Below are 26,001 nucleotides of genomic sequence, written 5' to 3' on the forward strand. Positions count from 1 at the left end.
AATTTTTATAATTCCCCCAAATTTTACTATTTCAAGAATTTACATACAGGAAAAGTGCATTACTACTCTTTTTGCCTTTAAGGTAACAATTTAATTACTCCTTTCAACATTTGAACTTTAAGGTTTCTTTTCAATACAAAGAAATAAATGAATTTTAAAATATTGGTAAAAGTGAAAGTATCCCACAGGAACTGGTTAGTGTTGCTTATGCTGGAGGTAACAATATACTCCAAAGATACGCTAATGATAAAGCCACAGGTATAGAAATGAGTCAGATGTTATCCAATAGTATTTAAAATTTGCCCTTTGAATTAGCCTAGTTTTTAATTTATTGAGAAAAATTCGTAAATGAGAGATATACAGAAAAATGTTCTAAAAAGCAATTTTAATGATCACAGGAACATGTCTACGTGGGGGAGGGAGTGTATGGAGGGATAAACCACAGGATAGCAGAGAGGGATGAAAAACAAGGAAGGGTACTCAGGGCTCTGTCGCCTAGTTCATTTGACAAAACAGTCTGAAGTCATAAGATTTCCTGGTAAAATTTCCTTAGTAAAAATAGTTCTGTGTTAGAAATATAAACTTTGATCTTATCGGTTCTGAAATCATCTCCAGTCTTTCAACCTGTATCTTTTTTCTGGTCTCTTTCCCTATAGATGTAGAACAAACTCACTATAATACTAAGTGGTTCAGACAAATACACTAATTTTTTGATAATAAAAGTGAATTTCTTCTCTGGAGAAAATGCTTATTTTTAAGAACATTTTCAAAGCAAGTAATAGGTGTTTAAATTTACAAAGAAATGATTTAAGCACACAGTATTAATGTAAAAGATTAAAATGCCATCTTAAAATGATCATGTTTTAACTCTCAAAAGTATTTACAACATTAGATACATATCTCCCTCCAGGTATTCCAGGAAAAAAGTTTTTAAGTCTTGACAAGAATAAACAAAAATTCCCCCAATTCAGTATCCTTTTCCCCTCGTTTAATTTTACGTAACACTGCAGCAACACAGTGTTATTATAAAATACGTTAAAGCACCAAAATCTGTACAAAATCAAAAATTCCTCCAATAACTGGCTGAAAACAAATTTAAATACAAATTAGCAGAAGTTCTGATTTCTGTAATATTAGGCAGGTTGCTGTGATAAAAACAATTTCTGTGATCACTGTAAAAGATCTCTGTATTGCCCAAGCAATGGGGGAAAAAATTTAATGACGTTGCACAGAATATGATCAGACAGAAACAAAAGTTAGTTTCCCCCAAAGGAGTAAATAAAATCTAAGAAGCTAATTACAAAGACTGGCAGAGGTTCTAAAACTGTGTAGAATCACATTAGACATCTTTAAATCACAATTTAAATTTTAAGTCATGAATGTCCAACAACATATTAGAATATTCTTAATAAATTTCAGCCTTTCAAAGCTGCAACTACCATAAATTAGAGAGTTTAAGTAATTTTAGTTATCTTTCTTTCCTAAAGAAACTACAACATATTTTCATATATTTCCGCCATGCAAGGTGAAAATTTTTCTAGTTGATAGACTTTCTGAATTAAAGTTTTCTCTGCCTTGGATTAGCTGAATTATCAAGGTCAAAATAATCAGTTCCATCGTAGCCTTCCTTTCATACAGTCTACCAAATCCTATCTTAGTAAAGGCAGCAATTTTGAAACAATATGCTAGAAACATATGTAGGACAAGAAATGATTGTAAAGTTTTAATAAAATTATAACATTTGCATCAAGAGCTACTTTGAAATACTTCTAAATTACTAAAATTTAATAATTCACATTATTGCAAAACCAAAGAACCCCCCACCAATAACCTCAGAATTTGTGTATGTGTATGTACATACACACGCAATCAGCTTAAAGTATTCTAGTTTTTAAAAAACCACTTCTCTTTCTAAAGGATGCTTATTTTGCTCATTTTAAAAGAGGTTGTTTCTCTCAGAACAAATTCTATTATTCACTTTCATGAAACAAACCTAAGTTTGGCTTTATGGCTGTGCCACAAATGTTTCTTAGTAAAATAAAGCTGCCAAGGTCTGAAAAGTAATCAGAAATATATTTTAAAGGGGAAATTACATTTTCATTTAAGAATAGGAAATTATGCAGTGCCTTGTAAAATCAACTACAGGTAATGGGAAACAGAGAGATCGCATACACACAGAAGACATGCATGCACGACAGAGTAGTAAGTCATGAGGACAAAGCAAGGAGAGTGATATATTGGTATTATAGCTAGATAATATAAAGGCTAAACAAAATAATTCCTCTCTCGATCTCACTGAATTTTGTAGCTGAATTTGCCTCGGGCCCTAGGAGGCAAAATATATTTATAGAAGATATTCCCTGAGGTTCTCCTCCCATCCTTGAATGAGCTAATGATATACGCAATTAAATGGGAATTGTTTTTAAATCTAAATGAACTTTAATAATCTCACTAGCTGATAAGGGAATCATAAACTAAAGAAGATATTTGCCTTGCATATAGACATGATTCAGCAAGAAATTCAAATGAAATCTGTCAGATGGTACCAATGCCAACCCTACCTAACAGCAGCACACCAACCCATCGAAAGAAAAATAAAATTCCATAAGAATGAAACCCATTCCTCGTCGCCTCACCTTGGGGTCGATATTCTTGAAGTTGGGGTCCTCTTCATCTACCTCGAAATAGAGTTCGGAGGAGGTGACAGAGAGAGTGCCCTTTGCTACCACAGAGGGGGCCACAAGCTGAGCTGGTGTGCTCAGGCTAACAGGACCTGCCAAAAGGAAAAGACGAGCCATACAAGTTGGAATAACATTTTTCAAAATATCAAATAGATTCAAGCAGAAATTTTATTTAATTTTAAAATTCTCACCTCTAGCACCAAATTGCCTGCCAACTCCTACGCTTAGAAATTTTATCCACCCTAAATCTTCCTCTGAAAATGCAAAGTTAGGATTCTCATACTAAGAGATTTGTAATACACAATTAATGACAACAGTAAACTAGGATGCAATTATTTTACAGGGAGTCTGCAAAGCTTCGGTCTAATCTCCTGGTTCAGAGGGTGGCTCTGTCTAAATAAGTCCATCCACATTCCATTTAGAAAACATGCCTCAGGCTATCCAACAACATGGAACAACAACCAGGAGCAAGGATGACTCAATAGGCTCCTAAGGCCAGAGGTTAGCTCAGAGTTTGGCTGGGGCATGATTACAAAAAGAACACCAGCTTATTAGTAAAGTGAGAAACACATTTCACCATATTCTCTGATAAAGATTTTGTGCTAGGTTGACACAAAACCTCCTCCATAACAACTTTCTCCATGAAAGATTGGTAAAAATATTTATTTTCTAAGCCTGCCTTTCCATTGTTAAATATTGTTCATCGCTTCCAAATCTAATATTAGTGTAGTCCAGGGACTCTGGGAGTAAACAGCTGGAGGGTGGATTTCCAAGTGAATGAATTTTTATTGGAATAATCAAATCTCCAAAGGGCTTATCAAAGAGACAAATCAGCCTGCTACTGAAAACAATAGATTCACTACAGATAGAAGAACATAAAGCATATTAGAGCTAAACCTAAAATAAGGACTAAAAATAATTATTACATTATATACATTTATGTAGAGACAGATTTAGTAAGAATTGGAAATACCATATCAATTCCTCATTGTACAAATCCTATAGGTGAAGAAAACAGCAAGAGAAGACTGGCATTTAGTGGTCTGAATTAATATAGTGCCTATAAACATGGTACACCTATTCAGGTAATCAATGGGTGAATAAGTGTTTCAAAATTCAGATGAATTGACATTTCCATCGATTGTTAGAAGGGTGTTGATACTTAATCTCACATCCATCTTAATGTGTGCCAGCAGGACAATAGAAGGGATGCTCTGCAGAGATCAGAGCAGGTTTTGCCCTCTATTCCCAATGTACAGATACATTGTGTTTGCAGATGGGCAGCAGATAGCTGCGGAACAGCCATGATTTCCCAAAGCTCATCCCTATAAATGGATGAAATAAGCAGCTATGTGTTCTTTTGGTGTCTCCTTTGCCCTCTGTACATTAGCATGTAATCCTGAGAAGAAATAACATTTTTTCAATCACTCTCAGACATTCAATTACAGAGTAAGCAGACAGCTGCAGGAGCTAGGGCAGCCTAGGCCCTAAAGAAGACCCCTGACAATTTCCACTTCATTTCTAACCCGCATCACTTTATTAGTGTGGATTACTTCTTAATCCTATTGCCATTGTCAAGATTATATAATTAAACTCCCCTTTCACCTCTATTACTGTATGAATGTATTACTAGTAGCAAGAATAGAGCAAAATAAAGGTGGAAGAAATGGGTAAATGGATATAAAGGAAACTAGAGAACAGGACTGTCCACTTTACTCTCTATTCCCATGCCAAATCCCTTAACACTATGCTCCAATTAATTTTACATTACTTTACACAGTAGTTCATGGTCATCAGAGATGATACCATCATCTATTTTTGCTTTTCATTATCATTCATTGCATAGTAGCACAGGTTGCAGATGTCACTAAATGTAAGATTTATAACGCCTTTTCTCTTAAAATTATCACAACAGAAGATTACATAACTTTCAACAAAGAAACTGTAGAATCTTTCAGACTTTCCACTTTGAAGGACAGAGCCCCAGGCATTAAAGAAAAAAAAAAATTCACTTAACGAATGACTAAACTTCCAGGCTAAACAAGAGAATTTTTCCCATAAGGAAAGTAAAACAGAAAATCTGCGGAGTGCAAATCAAAATTCCTGCTTCAGGTAAAATATGTGAATCCTGTGTAAAGCCATAGCATTCTTGGACTGGATTTTTTTTTTTTTTTTTAGAATTAAATGTATATGCAGCATGTTTACTAAGATCTGTATATCAAGACAAATAGCTCATCTGCCTCCAAACTTTATTTACCAAACGATTTGCAGAATTTTTCTTATAGCTCTCATTTTATAAAGATTAGGTAACTCCCATGGGATAGGTAAAGAAATTTTGTTGTTGCTGCTTTAAAACTTTTTTTCTTTGTCAGTGAACATTATTCATTTAAAAAAAAATGACTAGGGTAAAGAGACTGAAAGAATTGAAAAGTAAAAGAGAAACAGTGCTGAAGGTTAAAAGGAAAATGAAAGAACAAAAAATTTTGTCTAATGTAATTGTGGGTGTAGACTTAGCAAGTCCTAGTGGTCACAGCTGAAAAACTAAGTAATTAGATGCTTATTGGTCCAGAGCTAGCTGAAACAGCTGCACAAGCACTGAATTTACCGGCAAGATTCTCTAAATCTTTCTCATCCACGGATGACAGAGTATCGTCGTCGCTTTCCAGGAGGATCTCGTTTTCTGAGTTCTGATTTCCTAAAGCCTGACTCTTGATGGACTGTTTTCCCTTAGCAAGGATATCTTCATCTGCAGCTGAAATGAAAAGGAAACAAAGCTGTCCGTCAGCTCTGGGAAGAGTACTTTGGCAGGGGGGCAGGGAACTGAGGTAAGGATAGGTAGCCAGGAATGGTCAATCATTTCTACACAGAGTCATCCGCAGTGGGGAAAGTGATCGGGATGGCACACATGCTCCTGACAAACACGATTCCCCAAACCCAGTTTAACATTACCCTGAACAAGCGCCCTAATCCCATTAAACATGACCCTTGCACCACTCACCAAACCATTTATTTACTTATAGTTAGGGAAGGAGAGGGTTCAAAGGCAGCACATTTTTGGAAATTTATAAGTAGAAAAAATCAGAACCCAGTTTTAGAAACAATATCTACTTAACATTGAAAAATAAGAAAGACTTACTGATTCCTGGAATATTATACTGACAAACATTTTGAAATGGTGGAAGAGTGGTTATGAAGGAGAATACAGAAGTAGTAAGAGTCAGAGCTAAGAAAGATTCATAGCCAATGAAGACATGGCCAGCTACTGAAGCCATATCTGATACTCATAAAGCTCTAGAAGCTCTTAGAAGCTACATTCTCTTCCTTTTATTCCAACCTCCCTCCTCCTTCACCTTGCCCTTGCCCACACCTCACCCCACCCGCACCCCTACTCAGCCCTTATACAAATATCCAAGAGCAAGGCAGTGTGGAAACTAAGTGGTGGCTCAAACACTACCTCCTCCATGTGTTTAAACTAAAGGGCTAAGACACCCCAGGGGCAAACATAACAGAAAGCCTGGGATGAGAGGCATCTGGGCAATGAGCCTCTCACCGCCTGAGCTGCAGCGGCCCGTGGAGAGCAGCAGCACCAGACTCAGGCACTGCGACAAGGCGGCAGGAAAGGAGAGGAAGTAGGGAAAGAATACGAGAAATCTAGGGAGTGAGGAAGCAGCTCTGAGGAGCACCTAACAGCCAACCCTGGAACCAGGAAGAGCGGAGGTGGGGCTGAAAGGAGAAAACCGTGGAACTCAAAATTCTGACTTTCAAACCCTCTCTCCCTCCAGACTGACCCCGTTGCTTTGAGTGGCCTTCTCCTTCAGATATACAAAAAAAAACAGATAGTAACTTTGCAACTGTGATTTTTAAAAGCTCACAGTGTCACATAAGGGAAAGTTTAGCATCTTCCTCACATTCTGGGTTTCTAGCTAGGGAAATCCCAGAGGCAAAGCACCTGATCCGCCCAGGCAGCAGCCATTGATATGGAAATCAGATGGGAAAGCGGTTTACTCCACTGCAGTTTCTGCCCAGGCAGAAGTCCCCAAACCCACAAAGGATAATCCATTGTCAGTAACATGACTAATATCTATCTATAGAATTTATGTCTAATATTTAAACTACATGTATGTTATCTGGTTAACCTGACAAATCAAAGCTTCTCTGAGTTTAACAGATATGGCTATGTATAACCGTAAAGGTTAAAATTTATTTTTATCATATTTATTGTGAATTCGTCATGTATATCATTTACATATAATACCTATGGCACTATTTAAAAGAACACAGGTGTTTCCTATTATTTTTAAGGAAATCATGGAAAGAAGCTTTCTTTCTATATTTAGCTTTAAAAATCCTCTATTGGTAAATAAAATCTTATTTTCCTTCATACCCACATACAGTATAGTATACTACACACAATGAAGGTCTCGTTAAATATTTGAAAAAAATTTAAAGTACCTAATTTAAGTGGCTTTATTTTTTTTAAAGCTATGAAGAAATATTCTTCCAAAAAAATAATTTTCCAGGAAAATAGCAGTTTTTATATCATTGTTAATATTTCCTTACTGTGAAATCATAAACACTGTCTTTAGCCAAAACAAGATCTTTTCCAATATACTATCAATTCTACTAGAAACAAATTGGTTAGTGGGAAATACAAGAGAAATCACCATCTTCTGTATTTTCTTATAAAGTAAGTTATAATAAATTAACAACTGCCCGTCAGAATTTAGTACAAAAGGACTGTGTTGCATGATGATTTCGTGAATTTACAATTCCTTCTTCAAAGCAGAAATGATGATGATGATGATGATGATGATATTAAAGAACACTTATGTGCCAAGCAGTGTTCGAAGCACTTAACATATTTAAATCACTTAATTCTTATAAACCTTCCGCTAATTTCTCCTTTTAAGATGACTAAACAGGATCAGAGAGGTTACATAACTTGCCCAAGGCAACACAGCTAGTGAAAAGTAGAGTCAGGATTTCAACTAAGCAGAGTAGAAGCAGTATCTGGGCTCTTAACCACTATAGAAATATAAACGTATATGTAATTCACTGATTTGTTTACTAATTCTCATGTTTCTCATAATGCGTTTTAAAAAGTCAGAAGCATAACAACAAATTAAAAAAAAAAAATCCTCTCCAAACCTAAATTTGATGAGTATATGCCACACACATCAGAAAAACTAAATTTAACACCCGATTACTGCAGACATGAAGTACGCAAAGCTAATATGAAAGGAAAAAAGAGGGAGGAACCACTTTAATCTGCAAACACCAAAAAAATATGAGTAGCCAGTGGTTTGAAATAACTTAGTAAATAAATTCACATTCATTTTAACTCGCTACTAAATATAATTTCTTATCTCTTTCAACCAGAATTTTAACATTTTAAAATATGTTCTCATCATGCTGACACATTAAAACACAATAACTTCTGAATTTAATAAAATTTTATGAAAAAAATTTAAAGTATCATAGGTCTACTGTATGCATACAAACACCCACTTTTTATTTATTTACTTATTTTTACAAGCTCAGATTCTGGAATTGTTCAACCTCAACTGAAAAACCTCTTGTCATGGAAAATATGCAGCTTACTGATATTTAGAATGGTTTTCCTGTAATTAACTCCCCCTTGAGGATTTTAAGTTAGCAGCAGTAAAATTACCAACAGTACTCTAATACACACCACATGCGCTGGTGTTCAATTCTCAATGGTCTAATAGCTTTCTGCTACAGAACTTTTTTTTCCCAAAATTAGAACAAAACTCTCCCAAGCATAAAATAAAAGATAATTATCATGTTTACATGTTGGGAAAAGTATATTTTTAACTTTTGTTTGCCTTATACTTAATCAACCATTAAAAGAAGTATAAACTATTTTGATACCTTCTGTGAGTATATTCTACACTAGAATAAAAATTTAATTGGATGAAGTCAAAACATACTTTTGGTTTAATTTTAAAGCTTGATTCAGATCTTTTCTGGCTAATAAATTTATTACCAAACAGGATAACTTAAAATTTGTCATATCGCTATTAACAGATTCCATTCACCTAATCACACATTAATTCTGGTTTAATATTTATTCTAACTTAATAAGTGCAACTGTTATATAAAATTAGATAAAACTGTCAAAAATGCTTTCTTTGAATCATGACTTCTGATTCACTGAGGCTAAGAGCAATAAGAGGGCTCAGAAAGAAGCTAGTCCTTAAAATGTAAAGTTCAAGTTCTTTAGAGCTAGTACTGGGCCTGAGTTGATTTATCTATTCAACACAGGCGAGATAAGTAAAATTTAAAAAAAAAAAAATAACACAGAAAACTGTTCCATCTGTGATATGTAAATCTCCTTTTAAAAGTCCACTGCATTAGTGAATTAATCATCAATAGTTCATAATACAGAAAAAGTTCATACATTAAGAATTAGTCACTTTATTAAAAAAAAAAAAAGATTACTACTGAAATAAAGTGACCCCCAATGTACATAAAATAAATATGAGTATCTACTCAGTGTAATGTGAAGTACATACTATTAACTGTTCATTCAGCACAGCGCACACTGAGAATATCTTCTACTATGCTAAACTAAATCCACTTTATAGTTTGTGCAGTTTCCAAAAGGTTCCAAGCCAAAAAAATTTACTCTAGAGAAATCAGTGAGACTACAAAGTGTGATTAGGAGAACAAGCTAAGTTCATCTCCTAATGATCATGGGTTCCCTAAAAGTGTTTGAGAACATAGTACATGCTGATCCTAAAAAGAAAGCAACAGTACTTAGCATTATTGAATTTATAAAGAAATGGCGACACTTAGGATCTTTACATGGTCTGTCATTCCTAGAAAACCAGATGAGGTACGTGTATCTTTCCATATAATTAACAGGATACTTTTACAACTATGTTGTTAAATCCCCCTCATATATTTCAATCTGAGTATACACTAACTACAAAATAAAAATGTCTCAAATTCAATAGGATTCTACAGCTAGTGTTTGAATTAAAACCAATCTTTCTACTGTTTAAAACATATTTTTTTTCATGTGGCTTTAATATGAATATAAAAGTCCCATTATACTTAACAATGAATTTTAGAAGACAGCACAATACAATGGTAAAATCTCACTAGTCATGGGATAACCTGGGCTTAATCCCATATCTAGCAAAAATTATGTTGGCCTTTTGTTTCGCCAATTTCTTTATCTGTGAAGAATAAAGTTAAAATAAACTTCAGCCTTAAGATCTTTCCAGATCTAACATGCTCTGATAATAAATAACTGACAAACTGGGCTATGTGCATGAGGAGAATGTTACGAGTAATTATGACTGATTTCTAATAAATTTTAGAAGTAAAGAATGAAAGAAAATGCCCTCAAGAATCAAATAGCCTCTTCTGTTTGATGCTGCTAATTTCCATAAAGAATATTTAATCATAAGAAGTTTTCACTTTAATTCAAAAATATGACTCAGTTTCTGCAAAGTTAAAGAAATCTCCCATTACAAAATGACTTTTATAAATAACCACTTTGGAGGGTCTCTCTTTGAAAAATTACCTAAAGCCCTTTTCCCCAAGCAAGTTAATGTGAACTTGGGAAGGGCAATTAAATTGTCAGAATTAAAAAATTTGTTTTTAACTAGAAGGTAGCCAGAAGTAGAGTCATGGGGCTAGTATTGATCGCCCGAACAGAGAACATCACTCTTCAGGTATTTACTCTGCCACCTTTACACCAGAGGCTTTCCTTCAAATCAAATCAATCTATAAAAAAGATGGCTCTTACTACTAAAATATATAACTAATCTCCGATGGCATTTCTATTTGGATGTCATCTTTGGATAATGATAATATACTTTATGATGCTTTAAGATTCTGCATTTTTAAAATATCCTGTCTCCTGAGTTAAATCAAAACTGAAATGTCATAAAATAAAATGGATGCATTAGCCGTAGTAATATCTATTTTAAATATTCAAATTCCATATAAAAGCAGAGTATTTATCGATGCTAAATTCTATAATTTCAAATGTTTTTTTTATTATATTAACTGTTTGTTTATTTACATTAGCCTATCGTTAAGTTAGGATTAAAAAAAAAACAAAGAGTTTCATAATTAACACAAAATTAAAAATAAATGTCAACTATAAGATACTTCATTTAATAAAGCATTTAAAACTGAAGCTCTTTGCTTACATAATATATTAGCATCAATTATGCTGAGAAACAATACTATAGTACAATCTATGTTCTGAGTTCCGAAACTAATATTTCTTTAAAATAAAAAATATATAGTTATAAAGAGTTTGTATCCTTTTTCAAAAATGTTATATTAAATATGACATATCTCCTTAATTGGAAGTCCAATGAAGCATCTCCTACATATTTGCTTAATTTTTAAAAATATGCATTGCATTTAAATTTTTGTTTTTAATCTTTCAGTGTTTTAAATATTAATTATAAGATTAGTGTGAAATATTACCAAGTAGAACTACATAAAATGCTTTACTTTTCTCTCTCAATTTAAAAGTGCATAATAAAACATAGATAACTAATTGATATTATATTAATCCTTCAAATACTATTTAGAGTAATCAGAGTAAAATCTGCTTCAATACAGGGTTTAAAGTCTTAAATGACAAAAGCATTACTAATAAATCTTTTTTAAATAAGATTCAGCATTAAAAAAGTTGACATTTTAAAAGGTAAAATTCAACGATAAAATTAAAATTTATGCATTATAAAGAAGTTTATCATTCTCCAAAATGGTTCAATGTACTATTTTTGATAAAAATAGATTATAAAAAGCTCTGTATTAAATCTATACTGCAAATTTTAAATTCAGTTACTGATATTTCTCTCAGGCAAAAGGATTAAGTTTCCCTATTTATAATTTTAGAAAACAAGTCCCTTTCTCCAGATATAAAAGGAAAAGTTTTATAAAAACACTTTTATTGTCATTGACTTCCAAACTCGCAACTCAATGTGAAATGACAGGTAAGAAGACAGAAAAACACTTATTAAATTTTTTGTGCACATGGTAACATCTGTTTGACTGAAAAGGATAAAACTGCAAAAGGGCTGACTTTTTTCAATGTAAGGGTCATTAGTCAAAAACTCAAATATAAAAACAGGAAAGAAAATATATAAATATATACATATGATTCTGAAATATATAGTACCACATAAAAAGTACATGAACCTTAAAAGCAAAAGTGGCCTAATTAATTCTACATCTTATTTCTCCTTCTCCACCTCCTGTAGCTGAAGATGTAGGGCACTGAGACTATTATTGCTTTTAGATCACTTTGTTATTGACTATTCTCTGTATGATCATTTATTTTAAAGGACTGATGTCACATTTGGTGTTATATCTGATGACATATTGTGGACATTTTCTTCCAGAAATGGCTCTTTAAGGCTGAGTGCAAGAGGTTAAGCTGTCTGACTGAGGCCAAACCTAAGATCACAGACTTTTAATCTAAACTCTTAATATCCTTACTGAATGTAATTTAAAATTTATTTTGTATACTACATACTATCATTTAATCATAAGATGCTGCATGTTAAACTAATACCCTATTAAAAGAGGAAGTAAAACTAATTACCTTATTAAAAAATAATCATTTTATATTTTTAAAATAAAAATAATTGTAATGTTGAGAGAGGCATGTGTCCTTTCAAAAGTTATAAAATATTAAGTGAAACCCTATGAGCAAAGCGAGTAAATGATCAAACCAAAGGACTTTTACAGTTTTTCCCATTTGCTCATCAGGCTTCTACCTAAAATGAATCACAGTGATATGCATTATATCAAAAAAAGGAAAAGTGTTTTGTTAAGCTCTGATAACAAGATGATGCAGAACAGGAACATTTGAAAATAATGTCAATTCTCTTTTTCCAGGAGCCATCTATCACAGCCATCTACAAATCAAGGCTCAGAAAGTATCTAGGCACTTGGACATTTATTACCATCTCTCCCACTTCATAATCTCATGCTAAAATACCATGGGTGAGGGAAAACCATATACACACACAACAGAACCTGGAAACCTATTTGGTTTGTAAATGCTGTCTTTCTGATATTCATGGATTTAAGGCAGGCGTCCTGGATTAATTTACTCAAAGCTGAATGTGTCACTTAAAAGAAGAAATATTTTACCCCTCTACTCTGAAACAAAGGGTCTATGTTAAGTAAGTTTTGCATGTGTAACATAATAAATAAATACACTTGACACCATAATTTAATAGGACTCTACACTAACTATAAAAATTTAACTTCTTTCTGGGGTGAATAACTGAAATGTGGCATTGGACCAGTTTACAGTGCCTTGTAATAATGAAGTTATGCTCTTCATTACCAAGTACTGTACCTGCTGCTACTGGCAAGGAGTGGTTCATACACTGACCATGTTCCACGGCTGTTTTTAGTGTCGCTTCAGGATGTGTCGATCCTAGAGGGTTACGCACAAATCGTCGCCGGCGCCGCAAGTCATCTTCCCAGTAGTCAAGGCGCCAGAACTCACGAGGACGACTACAATGAAACAGAGAAGCCACATATGTTAGCAATTATCAAACAGCGTGGTAGCACTGAATTTCTGCATAAAGCTCTCCTTGTTTGCTCTGCCTTTTTTTTCTTCCCCTTCCTCTTAATTCTCCCTCCACCTCACACTCCCCTTTCTGCAATCTTTAACTTAGGTATGTCCTTGAAAATAACAATATCACCTTCCAGTCTAAGGAACTCCTTTTCCTTTTTCTTGGAAGGTGAAATGAGCACTAAATACATCATTCTGAAATGAATTGCTGACAGTGTGATCAGTTTCCCCACACTCTAGTGGCATGTGCTCTGATTTCAGCCTCATTTCAGCCTCAGCAGGGCACCTTTCTCTGTGGCTGCATTTATAAACCAGAATAGGGAAAAGGCTATTATAAATATGGTATAGCATTACCTATATTAATCAAAGTCTGTCCCCCTTCATTTTTCTTCCTAATTTGTGCCTTTTTGCACAAGGTCAGTAAATCATACCATGAATTCTTGGTCCAGAAAGTGTTAACTTTAATGAATATCTCAGTTACATGGTTATGTATGTGATAATAAAATATTACTCTGTTTAGATGTGCAGGAATTTAATTAAAATAATCTCTTAAAATATTCATTACATTTAGCCCCTGAGGCTTAGAACAACACAAGAAAATGCATTTCTTTTCCATTTACTGTTTTAAATAAACCATTCCTATAGAGTGAAATAGCAATCTATTTTCAAGCAAATCAGATTGGATTTCTGTTTTATGTAGTCTGTTTTTATATTTAATTAAAAACTACATGCTATATGATGTGCAATAATTGCTATATCAAAAGCATACTTTTGGAAATGTATTTTTTAAAGGGTTCACTCAATTCAAGTTCTACTATATTTTCTCCAATCATTTAGATCTTTTATATGACACTATATAAACATCAACTTCCTCCCTTATTAACTAATCATGGTCTAACATGCTGAAAAATATAAAGAAAATACTAATATGAAGTTTTTCAGTTATAAGAAATATCTCTGCAGAATATATTTATTCACTAAAGATACACAGCATAAAAATCTATAGGTTTTGATAATAAAATTTTAAAAATTCATAATCCAAACTGCAAGGAATGACTAATACAAAATAAAATCTCACTTGTATTTCATGAGCTAATAAAACTGTACCTGTCAGCTTTGACAAATTAGTAGTCTTGACCAACTGCCAGTCCCAAAATACCCACAGAGAAGTTACTCCTATTCTGACGTTTTAAAATGCTACCTTTAAAAATTAAAAAGATTTATAAATAATTACTTATTGATTGAAAATCATCTCAGATTAATAAAAGCATAGGCAACAGTGTATTATTTGTGAGAATATTTTTTTAAAAACAATAGGAATCCAGGCTCTTTCCTGAGAATGCTGGACAGACAATAAAACATCAAAGAGTTCCTTTGTTGATTCTGATCAAGCATAAAAAGGAGATATAATGTAATCAAAATGGAATAGAAAAAAGTGTAAGGATTGAAGTCCTCAAAAAGAAAGATTAAAAAGCTTTTATCCTTTTTTTCTGTCTACATTTTAAATGAAAACTAATACGTAATTATTTAAAAATTTAAAAAAAATGTCTACAGAATATGCATAAAAGCAAAAGACAACAGTTGTTTTAACTCAATTAATAAAATTTTCTTTAGGTGAGAGAGGAAAAGGCAGTACACAGATGGCTATGTGTATGGCTTTGATAGTCATGGAGCTTGGATAGGCACTCCATCATTCTGCCTACCTACATTTATCTGTTAAAATTATTATCAAATATCAGCCAGGATGCAGTCGTGAATCACAGGCTGCTCCTCGTCTTCAGGGGAATGATACAATGAGGGTCTATTCATCAGTGCGGCAATCGGCACAAGTAATTAGTTCCCTCGACTGAGATCTCCTACAAAGCCTATTTCAGTCAGCACCACAAACATATGACCATGTAAAGCTAATGAAAGCTGCTAAAATTTGTTAACCTTTTCTGCCATCAATCCTTCTAATATTCTATGCTTCAGTATTATGCAAAGGTGGTAAATTATTAATTTGTCATTCATTCATCCTTCTGAATTTTGAGTCAAATTAAACGGTGTCATTCTTCTTGATAACAATTAAAATTATAAGAGATGTTAAACTGCTTTTATAAAATTATTACCAAATTAGGTAACAATAGAGTCCAGTATAATGCACAAGAGTGAAGTCGAATCCAATGGCTATTAAAGCATATGCACAATAATTTTTGTCATACAGAGAAAAACCAGAGAAATTATAAAAGCATTCACAAGTTATCAAGTAACTCGAAGATAGTATCTATAAGCATAGTAACCAAAATTAGGGGAAAACAGAACCATAGTATTTATTTGTGTGCTCTTTGACACTAACAAAAAAATGGTCACAGTGGTGACATTTGGCTGAAACAAAAACACTAATACATCAAGAACTGAGAATTTGTTCACATAGTAGAAAAAATTTTAAGACAAGTTTCCCTTACACTCATTATATGCTTCTGTCTTTAAATCTAAATTTTCTAAACAAAATTTAAAAATACTTAGACACAATCCAAATAGAATGAAGAACTTTATACCTCAGCATGATAATATTTGCAATAAGCTATATCTCAGGCTGCCTTCTCAATACAAGTCTATCTCTTGTTACAACAATTTAAAATCTGAAGACAAAGCAAAAATCACTTACTTCTGATCACAGATCTGAAATGGATTACAAAACCACCTACAGACCAACAATTTTAATACATTTTTTGAGACTCTCAAATCCTCAGAAACTTATAATGGAATAGCTATTACAGCCTCAACTGAAAAAAACAGCTTTTATCATCCAATTTCTGATAGAGTAATACATGTTCTTTGGGGAAAAAAAGTCATACTCATTTTTTCAGATGAGGGTAATTAATTACCCTCACGTTTAAAGTCATTTATACAATAACGAACCTGGGCCTAAAAATCTAATATTTTATCCCCTCAACCCTACTCCCTCCAACAACATACACTCAGTATAAAGTTCTATCGTGAAAAAAATGAGGCACAATTTATCATTTTAGAACAATATTGGAAAGGGGAATGTTAAGCTTTCAATTATCAACTTAATGTTTGATCATTCATATATTTTTCTCTGTTAAGAAATATTGTCACCCCCTACCCCAAAATCCCTTCTATAGGAAACAAAATAAAAAATTGGAAAATCTGACATATTTAACTTTCTTCCCATAAGGTTATGAAGTAACTAAATAAGTTATTGTATATTTTTGGACTTATCAGCATGGTAAAGCTAGAAAATTAAAAAGACTTCAAGTATTCAGAAATAGACTGTTGATCAAATACAAGCATAGATGAGAAATCACATACATATTCTAAGACTGTACAAATATGTCTATAGATCACTACTTACCTATACTTCTATATATCTCTATCTATGTACAAAATTATATTAATACTACATGATGCAAAATATTCACAAACTTCATCTTTATTCATTTCCACTAATAATTAAAATTAAGATCACTAAACAAGATGTGAGCCTAGGCTCTTATTAAATCTGGAAATAAAACCTTCTCTATAAAAGGTGCTATAGTTAGGTCCTCTCTCAGTACACAACCTCCAAGCGCTATAATCTGACTAAAAGGAATAACGTGTCTTTGAAAAGTGTGGCTGACACTCAAATTATATGTTCTAACTTTTCTTTCTAATGATTACTTCCCAAATCTTTGGCCTAATGTCAAAATCTGAGATTAAAATTGCAATGTAGGTTTGCTTGTCTTTTTCTAATTATAAGTCATGGAATTATCTTTCTACTTTTAAATAAACCTTCACCTTTATATGCTTGTGTGTATATATATATATACCTTTAACATACCACTACTATCTATATTTTAAAATGCAATTTTAATATAAAAATATGTATTTTTCATTTGACAAGAACAGAAATGGATAGTTGAAATAAATCTTAGAACATATAACAAGCATTAATAGATAGGTTGTTTATTCCTTTTCTTAGGCCTTTCTTAGGTATGGTTAGTGAGCTGATCAGGTAAGACAAATGAATAGGAATTAAAACAAATAAAAATTTAAAAAATATGTGTGACAGAGGAGAGCTCTACTAAGTGGGTATTAAATTGCACAACTCCAGGGGGCGCTGTTCATATCAAAATTTGTATAAGTGGCACTCATGCAGTTGTGCACTGCTCATTTTGCATTGCTATGTGAATGCCTTATGAGATCAAAAGGGTATTAACAGAACAGCCTATCTCCTTCTCTCTCCAGGCAAATGCTCAGGCTCCTCTTCTCTCCCAGAGTTAGATCTAATCTTGGAGATAGGAACCAGAACAAGGCCTCTCAGATTCTATCAGTGGCAGTCACAAAGTATTCATGTTCCTGCTGTAGAAAAAGCTGTTCAGCCCAAGAAGAGGTATGGGTTGTTTTTTTTTTTTTTTTAAAAAAGCAAAATTCAATACATAGAATAAAACAATCGAGAACAAAAGAGAAACATTAACATTTACTTCACTAAAGTCATTAAGATTATATTGCTTCATTAAGAAAGATTATTTTCTTAATATTTTTTATTAAAGCAGAAAAATGTTAATTACTAAAAATCAGTGATAGATACGTAAGTATTCCAATTATTCTATAACAGAAATATATTGACATTATTCAAATAGTCCAGATATATGCATATCTCTCATCTACTAGTTTTAGTATTATTTTAATGTAACTTGAATCTACATGAATAAAAGAATGCTAGTTTTAAAAAGAAAAAGTATCACAATGCATCTATATTAGAAAAATTTCCCATTTTCCATCTTACCTACTTTCTTATGATCATATCTGATAAATCTTTATGACGTTAACAAAACTCAGTAATAAATTCCTCTAGCTAGAGAAAAGCTCTAAGTCCTAGAAAATTTTAGTGCTTCATATTTGTTCTTAAATTTTTATATTACCTGTTTTTCTAACTCCTGTAATTGGCTAGCTTATATTTCCATATCTTTAGATTAAAAATTCATGCTAGACATTAGCTACAAATTAAATAAACGTTAACCTCTAAAATGAAGTAAACATTTTCAGTGCACTGTCAGCTAGAAGATAAAAGTGCTTAAGTTCCAGAAGGGTTTCACTTTCTGCATAAATCTTGGTGAAATAATGCTCAGGTACTATAGGGTATCGTACAATATAAAAGAATGCTTTACCTCGCAATCTGAAATCTACAGTGCTTTTATGCACACAGAAAAATTATTAACTAAAACCTCTGTTTACCAAGTACCAACTATAAATCAAATGCAGGTGATCTATGCACTGTGCTGTCTTAATGAAAAGCAAAAAAAAAAAAAAAAAAAAAAAAAAAACACTTCAATTGTATGTATTCCAGCAAAGGAGATATCTTCTACAGCAGAATTCTTTATTGAGGCTTGACATAGGAATTTTACATTATATTGAGTTACTAGAGCATCATGTACACTATTGAATTATGTATAGTTATATGTTATGTAGTTATGAATTTTTGCATGGTACTAATCAGTGTATTTCTTTATGTGGTTTTTGTGACATGTAGACACCCATCTTCAAGTAGCTATACTTCAGGTATTTTATAAAAATATGATTATGCAATAATGTCAATTATTCGATGAATAATCTCAAGTTTTTCCTAGCTACTGTTAGCCTGTTAACCATTTCTTTATTCGCTCAGCAATTTTACCAGTACACAAAGTTATGAGAACAGAAATCTAGTGTTAACTGTACTACCAGTTAAAATCCTAACAAAAGACAACTGAAATAATTAAAATAAGTTATATTGTTGGATACTAGAAACCCTAAAACGCACCTCAGTAGCCACACTATTTAGACAAATCTCATCTATATTCCCCCCAAAAAAATCTAAATAAAAAAAATTATCCTAACATTTGTTGACTATCAACTATGTACCAGGTCTTGGTACATACAAATAAAATATGCTGGGCTCTGCCTAGAATTTTTTATGTTATATTCAGGATAAAGAAATTATTAAATGTCAAAAGTAATATGACTTTAAAATAAACAGCATGTATTGCACTAGGCTACTCTGTGCTAAACATCTTGTTCTCTTATATACATTATCACTGAGCCTCACAACAACCCTGCCATGATTAAATAGTTATTTTCATTTTAAAGATGAAGCCAAGTCTTACCCATTAGTAGTACATAATACGTCTATGGACTTTAGCCAATGGGTTGTTCACGTGACATTTCTCTAAAAACCCTTACTGGATACTATTATAGCTATGATCAAAGTACTAAGTAATCCTCCCTGAGAGGACTGAAGATTTCATTAAGAATTCAATGAGGATCTATTTTGTAAGTTCCATGAGGTAAAGGGTTTGCATCTAATTCATTGAACAATCATGGTAACTAAAATAAAGCTGGCACCTTAGTAAATAAAGAATGAACAAGATGACTTCTAAAAGGCACTTAAGTGATAAATAGGAATCTGCTGGGCAAAATGGAAAAGGCATTATAAGCAGAAAAAATAGCACAAAGGCATGGCGACATAAAGGCACTTTTATATAAGGAAATTTGGGTAAGAAAAGATCATTTCAAAGCAGACTCGGAGAAGCAAAATCAAAGATAGGAAACAGGTTTAGAACCAAGATTCCAAAAGGGCTTGTACAGTTAAAGTAGTTACCATTACATCTTATAGTCAACGGAGAGACAATCAAGCTTTCTCAATAAAACAGGATTACTATGATCAGACTTGTATGTTACATGGCAGCACTATAAAAGAAGTCAGAGGGTTTGGAGCCTAGGGGCTATGATTAGAGAGACACATCTGAAGTGGAATAGTTAAGATTTGCTGAGACATTCAATATGAGAGGTGAGGAAAAGAAGATAATGAGGATAAAATTGAGGTGAGTGACGAAGGGGCAGTGAGGGGATACAGGTGCTATTTAACTGAGATGATGCAGGGGGCGTTGAGAATGTCCTGCATGCCTGACAACACTGAGGCAGGTGTGTCTAATAGGTAAGCAATGTAACTTGGGGAACTTGAATAAGCAGCCTGGCTAGAAATATAAAATTGGCAGATTTATCAGCCTTGGGAGTCAGTGGATTTAGATATTCGTCTAACAAAAACAAAACTATATTAATAGGATGGGAGAAAAGCTAAATCTGGGAAATTTCAATATTTAAAATACTGCAGAAGAGAAAAGGATCAATGAAAGGAATAAAGAAGAAAGAACTGCCCCTTACAAGCAGTGAAGTAACAAGAGAACCAAAACTGAATGAGACGAGAAGGACAAAGAAGACTCTTCAAAGCGGTGAGTAGAAAGCAATATTTAGTTCTATATAAAAATGTCCAGAAGAACAAAAAATAAACAGCTTTTAGGTTTTCGTTTTAAACAATTATATAATTTAAATACCATAAAGTTCACCTGTTTAAACCATTTAATGGATTTTAGTATATTTACCAAGTTATGCGATCATCACCATAATCTAATTTTAGAATTGTTTATTTCCCCCCAAAGGAATCCCATACTCATTACCACTCATTCCCCCGTTCTCTCTTCCTTAGAAATGAACATGTAGAGGATTTCACAGTATGTAGGGTGAAAGGTAGATGAATGTGCTTGCACTGATTTGGAATTTAAGTTTGAACTGATTTTTAAAATAAGTCAAATTGTGACTGGTAAAAGGCATTTTTATTATTATTGAAAATTTTTGGAGAGCCTATGGGGTATGAGAATGTATGTATACACACACACACATACACATACACACACACACACACACACACACACTTTTAACATTTCTGGTATCTCTAACATACCAAAGAACTGAATCTAATTATCTGTTCAGGGAGATTTTTTTAAATCAAATTTATAACTAATTCATACTATAAGATATATAAAAGCTAAAATTTTGGAGTAATTTCTACTAAAACCAGAAGTCTTTAAAATTTCTGGATATGATAAAAAAATATTTTGGCTTCATTTCTTTTAAAGTATTTAAAATTAATCATCTTAGCTCTACCATATGCAAGATCTATCACCTTCTCATAAATCATTTATCATCTTTGGGTCTCCTTTGCCTTATATAATTTTAACTTGTTCAACTTACCTCACATGGTACATGTGAGGAATTAAATAAAATGAAGTATGTGAAATTATTTCAACAGTAAAATGCTATGAAATGGAAGACACTGTTTGCAGTTAATAATGGATATAAGTGTTTGGATACTTCTGCATGCCATTTACTTTGTTAAAGCACGTGTTTTAAAGTGATATCACCAGTGATTTAAAAAAAAAAATCACAATTAAAATACCCTTTAAGAGATTAAGGAATACAAATCGGCAGTTACAAAACAGTCCCAGGAATGCAAAGTACAGCACAGGAAATATATGTCAATAATATTGTAACAATTATCTGTGCTGTCAAGTGGGTATTGGACTTACCAGGGGAATCACTTGTAAGTTACATAAATGTCTAACAACTATGTAACATGCCTGAAACTAATATAATATTGAATGTCAACTGTAATTTAAAACTATACAAATTAAAATAAATGAATGAATGAATGAATGAGTGAGTGAGTAAAATGAAAGGCCCATTAGCATACCATAGCATTGATTGAATTACTTTCCCCCACACACACACATTTCCCAATTCTGGACATTTTATACAAATGGAATCATATAATATGTAGAATTTTTCTGAGTAGCTTCTTTCACTTAGAATGTTTTTGAGGTTCATCCGTGTTGTAGCATGTATCAGTACTTCGTTACTTTTAATTGCCAAATAATATTTTATTATATGAACACAATACATTTTGTGTATCTGTTCATTAGTTGATAAACATTTGAATTATTTCCATTTTGGGGGATCTTTGCATCTTATAATTAGAAAACTGAAATACTCGCAATTTCCCTATACTCCTTAAGAATTACAATTTTGTTCAGATATTACTTCTTAAATGATTTGATAGTTTTAAAAAATCTGACTCTACATCAATTATGATAATCTTGTCATTTTTGCCAATGACTGGTTCCAAAAATCTATCTTTAAACTAATCATTGAATAAATTTTGCCAGGCAATCATTTTTCACCAATCTGAAATGCGAAACTTTTATTCAGCGGTTGGGACAATAGTTCTCCCAATCTTCTGATGGCCTAGAAACAGTGGACTCAGTTATTGGCAGCTATAATGCAACCCTGATAGGCCAGACTGGGGGATAATTTTATATATCCAGGGGAAAAAAAAAACTAACAAAAATAAAGCCCCCAAGCCTTTACAAATCTGCACTTTTTATTATGAAAGATAATATATTTCTTCATAATTTAATGAAGTAAAGAATGTCACTTGGTTTAGAGCCCGGTTTTCTATGACTTGCCTTTAAAACCATCTAACAGATAAAATGGTTATTGGTGATGCCATTAGCAATTTGATTACAGTCCTGAAAGGAAAAGCAGATAGTAATGAACGGATGCTTTGGTGGAGATAGTTAATACTGACTTCCTCTTAACAAAATTTTTGACTATGAAAGAAATTAGGGAAGTAGAGTAGTAGTTTAAAGTGGGTAAAAAACAGACTTAAGCAGATTGCGGATGGAAAAAACTACGTCCGGAGAAACAGAAGAGACTGAAGATGGAAAAGCGCAGGAGGGCAGGAGCAGGCTTCTGAAAGAAGCGGCATGGCCCTGTGAGGAAACAGTATAATCTCTTTGGAAGTAAACAAAAGTCGCCATCTACTCTGTGGCAAAATGCAAAGAGGAAAGGCTCTGTATTTTAATAAATGGGTTTACAGTTGAAGAGAAGAAAAACTGAAGGTCTGATTTTGGCCTGATTCCTTCTATTTTCTCTATAAAACAGCAGGTTTTTGACTGAAGAATAGAGGGATACAATTTAGAACAGTTGCCTTGGGAAATATGAAAGAAAGCTAAGGAAAGTTTAAGGATGTTTAAGTATTTATGAAGGTCTAGACAGATTGGGAAGCACTGGAAACTTTGTCTAGAGTGGAGCCAATATGTATAATCGTGATTGTGTGTACCACCATAGCCCTGTCCTATATCCAGCAACCTATGAACAAGAGTAAAAGGGGCAGTTGGCTGAATTCACTCAAGATTTAGGACTAATTTGGCTGGCAAGACAAAATAAGGACGGTTAAGGAAAAGGAGCAGGCTGGTAAGACTATCTGGGATAGGTAAGAATGATAAATCTATGATCCTTCTAGACCTCAATAAAATAACTATAGACTTTATTAGATACTGACTCATTGGGAAACCAAATGTACCCTGTTTCCCAAGTCCCTTACATTGATGATAATTTGGCTTCCCAATGAATTAATATATCTATTTACTCAATATGTATATTGAGTATTTATTTAATGTAGAGTATTCCACTTGTACTATAAAACATGCCTAGAATGAAAGAATGGAGGCTTCTACTGTATTTAAAGACTGCCTTCAGTCTTCACACTATAGGATCACTGTAGTAAATATAAATACAAATATAAATATAAATAATCACAGGGCTGGACAATTAGCATGCAGAGAATAATCTGAAGCTTCAGGAAGATAAGACTCTTCTGAGATATATATTACATTATGCTAAAATGTACTATAATGTATCAAGTACTCCATTAAGTGATCTCATCTAATTCTCAAAACCACCCTGTAAATTAGAATATAATCCCAATTTAACAGATGAAGAACTAAGGCTCAGAATTGAAGTCATTTAGCTACTAATAAACAGCTAGGCTTCACCTCTGTGACTCTGCACTGATCAAAAGATTTTGGTAATCTACTTTGTTCAAGCTATTTCCATGCTACTTTGGCTAAGATGTTAGAATTAGGTTAATTAATACATTTATTAAGACAGTTTACTGTACTGATCTAAGTTTAAACATATTTTTCATAAAATGGCCAGATTTAAATGGGGCCAAACATTTTTTAACAAGTTATCTAAACAACTATTAGCACACATTCCAATAAAGAATAATTACAAAACACCATTTTTCCAGCATCAGCATCACCTAAAACTAAAATAGCAAGACCATTAGACTGAGGCACGGGGTGAGGGGGTTATAAGGTTCTAATCTTTTTAACAGGTAAGTAAAACTAAGGGAAATTATAAGTACTGTGCAGTGCAGCTCAACATTTGTAACTGGAAAACTTGGAAGCTATTAATATTCACTGAGTGTTTCTAGTAGCTTCCTGCACTTTCCCCAAATGGGAAGAACTACAGGTTTATAAGAAGCAATCTCATAGCAAAAACCACTGCCTTGGCATTCAGGACCTTCTTTTCTCTGAAACTCATGCCCTAAATCACATTTTTGTTGTGGTCATTCTTAAGATAGCTTATAAGTTATAGAAAGAGAAGGAAAAAGTAAAGAAATATCAGCCTTCACAGTATGACATTATTATATTTAAATACATAATTTAAAGGCTTAAATGGAAGAGCAACCCAGCAATCTGATACTTTCTGCCTTTCCCCTAAACTTTCAGGAAAATGCTGGTAAAAGCAAAGGACTGATTTTAAATAGTATTAAAGAAAAAAATGTATACTGTGCTTTGCAAGCTAGATAAATTAGCGAGAAGTATGTGCTCCTTATCCACAGGAGAGTACGGGCTTATTATGTTACACTTCCTGGTTTTTAAGACAGTTGGAAGCCGGTTCTTTCAATAGTTGCTGTCATCTCCTAGAAACTTTCTAGTACTTCCAATTTTGAAGCAATTATTCATGTTTTGAAGTGATTAATTTTCCTCTTCTTTCTTTACTTCATTTAAGTTCTTCTGGCTCTCAATGACCAGTTCTGCTTTGGCTTAATTATATTCATTAACAAATATTTTTGAATTCCCACTATGATTTGGAAACCACTGGTCGAGGTGCAATAGAAAAACAGTCTCTAACCTCACAGCACTTATGATCTGATAAATGGGATCGAATAAGCAACAAAGAATTATATATGGCATAAGATCCATGCCTTTAAAAGTAGAAATCCAGAGCTACTGAAGTTGGATGTTTAAAAAGTAATAAAAAGTTCAATGTAAAAAAAAAAAAAAAATGGAGCAAGTGATCATGTTTTTAAAGGACCAGGAAATTCTTTTTAGGAACAAGAGATTTTTGAGAAAGAACTTTAAGAGGAGGTCAACTTTCAATTGATATATGAGAAGATGGCACTGTAGGCTTTTCAGAAAGCATAAGGAAAAGAACAGAGGTCAAAAATTCAAAGCAGACCAATCGGCTTGGCCCCAGTAGAAAATGAGGTATAAAAGCATGGTTGGGGCCTGGCCGCATGGTAAAAGACTAGGGATGAAAACTAATGAGTTTATATTTCACTCATTCACTCACTTATTCAGTTAATCGGCAAACACTTATTGAGCACCAATGAGGTACAGGGATCTTAAGCCAGGCACTGGAGACTTAGAGTCATTTGGTGCTAAAGAGAGTCATTATCCTCAAGGACCTCGCAGTTCACTAGAAGAAACAGATATATGAAGATACAATTATAACATATGCAAGCATTCCTTCCAAACGCAGTGGAAGGACATTACACAGAGTAATAGAAGGCTTCTTAGAAGGCAATAACAAGTTGAGTCAAAGTTAATAGATGTTAATCAGGAGACTAAGAAAAGGAAAAGCAATCTTTCTGAGGGAATATCACTGGCAAAGCCAAGTAAGTAAAAAACAATAGAATATACACTAAAACTAAGCATTTCCAAAATTGGGGGATAGTATAAGGCAGTGAGTGGCCAAAGAGAGGCTACAGAAATATGCAAGGGCCAGACCACAGCCAGTTAC

The 26,001-nt window shown here is 33.1% G+C and overlaps 1 protein-coding gene across 9 annotated transcripts in view; it reads right to left on the reverse strand.

Moving 5' to 3' along the window:
* The window catches only part of LRBA (LPS responsive beige-like anchor protein), a 541,206-nt gene that overhangs the window by 235,342 nt on the left and 279,863 nt on the right, over positions 1–26,001 (reverse strand). For 7 of the 9 annotated variants that reach the window (XM_036234286.1, XM_036234293.1, XM_036234290.1 and 4 more), the window contains 3 exons: positions 13,048–13,208; positions 5,287–5,433; positions 2,637–2,773 (listed from right to left, as the gene is read on the reverse strand). In XM_036234286.1, the coding sequence (XP_036090179.1) occupies positions 2,637–2,773; positions 5,287–5,433; positions 13,048–13,208 (445 nt within the window). The remainder of the gene's footprint in view (positions 1–2,636; positions 2,774–5,286; positions 5,434–13,047; positions 13,209–26,001) is intronic. The other 2 variants (XM_036234292.1, XM_036234291.1) reach the window with 1 other exon arrangement.

Source organism: Rousettus aegyptiacus, unplaced genomic scaffold, assembly GCF_014176215.1.
Source record: "Rousettus aegyptiacus isolate mRouAeg1 unplaced genomic scaffold, mRouAeg1.p scaffold_m13_p_16, whole genome shotgun sequence".
Taxonomy (NCBI): Eukaryota; Metazoa; Chordata; class Mammalia; order Chiroptera; family Pteropodidae; genus Rousettus; species Rousettus aegyptiacus.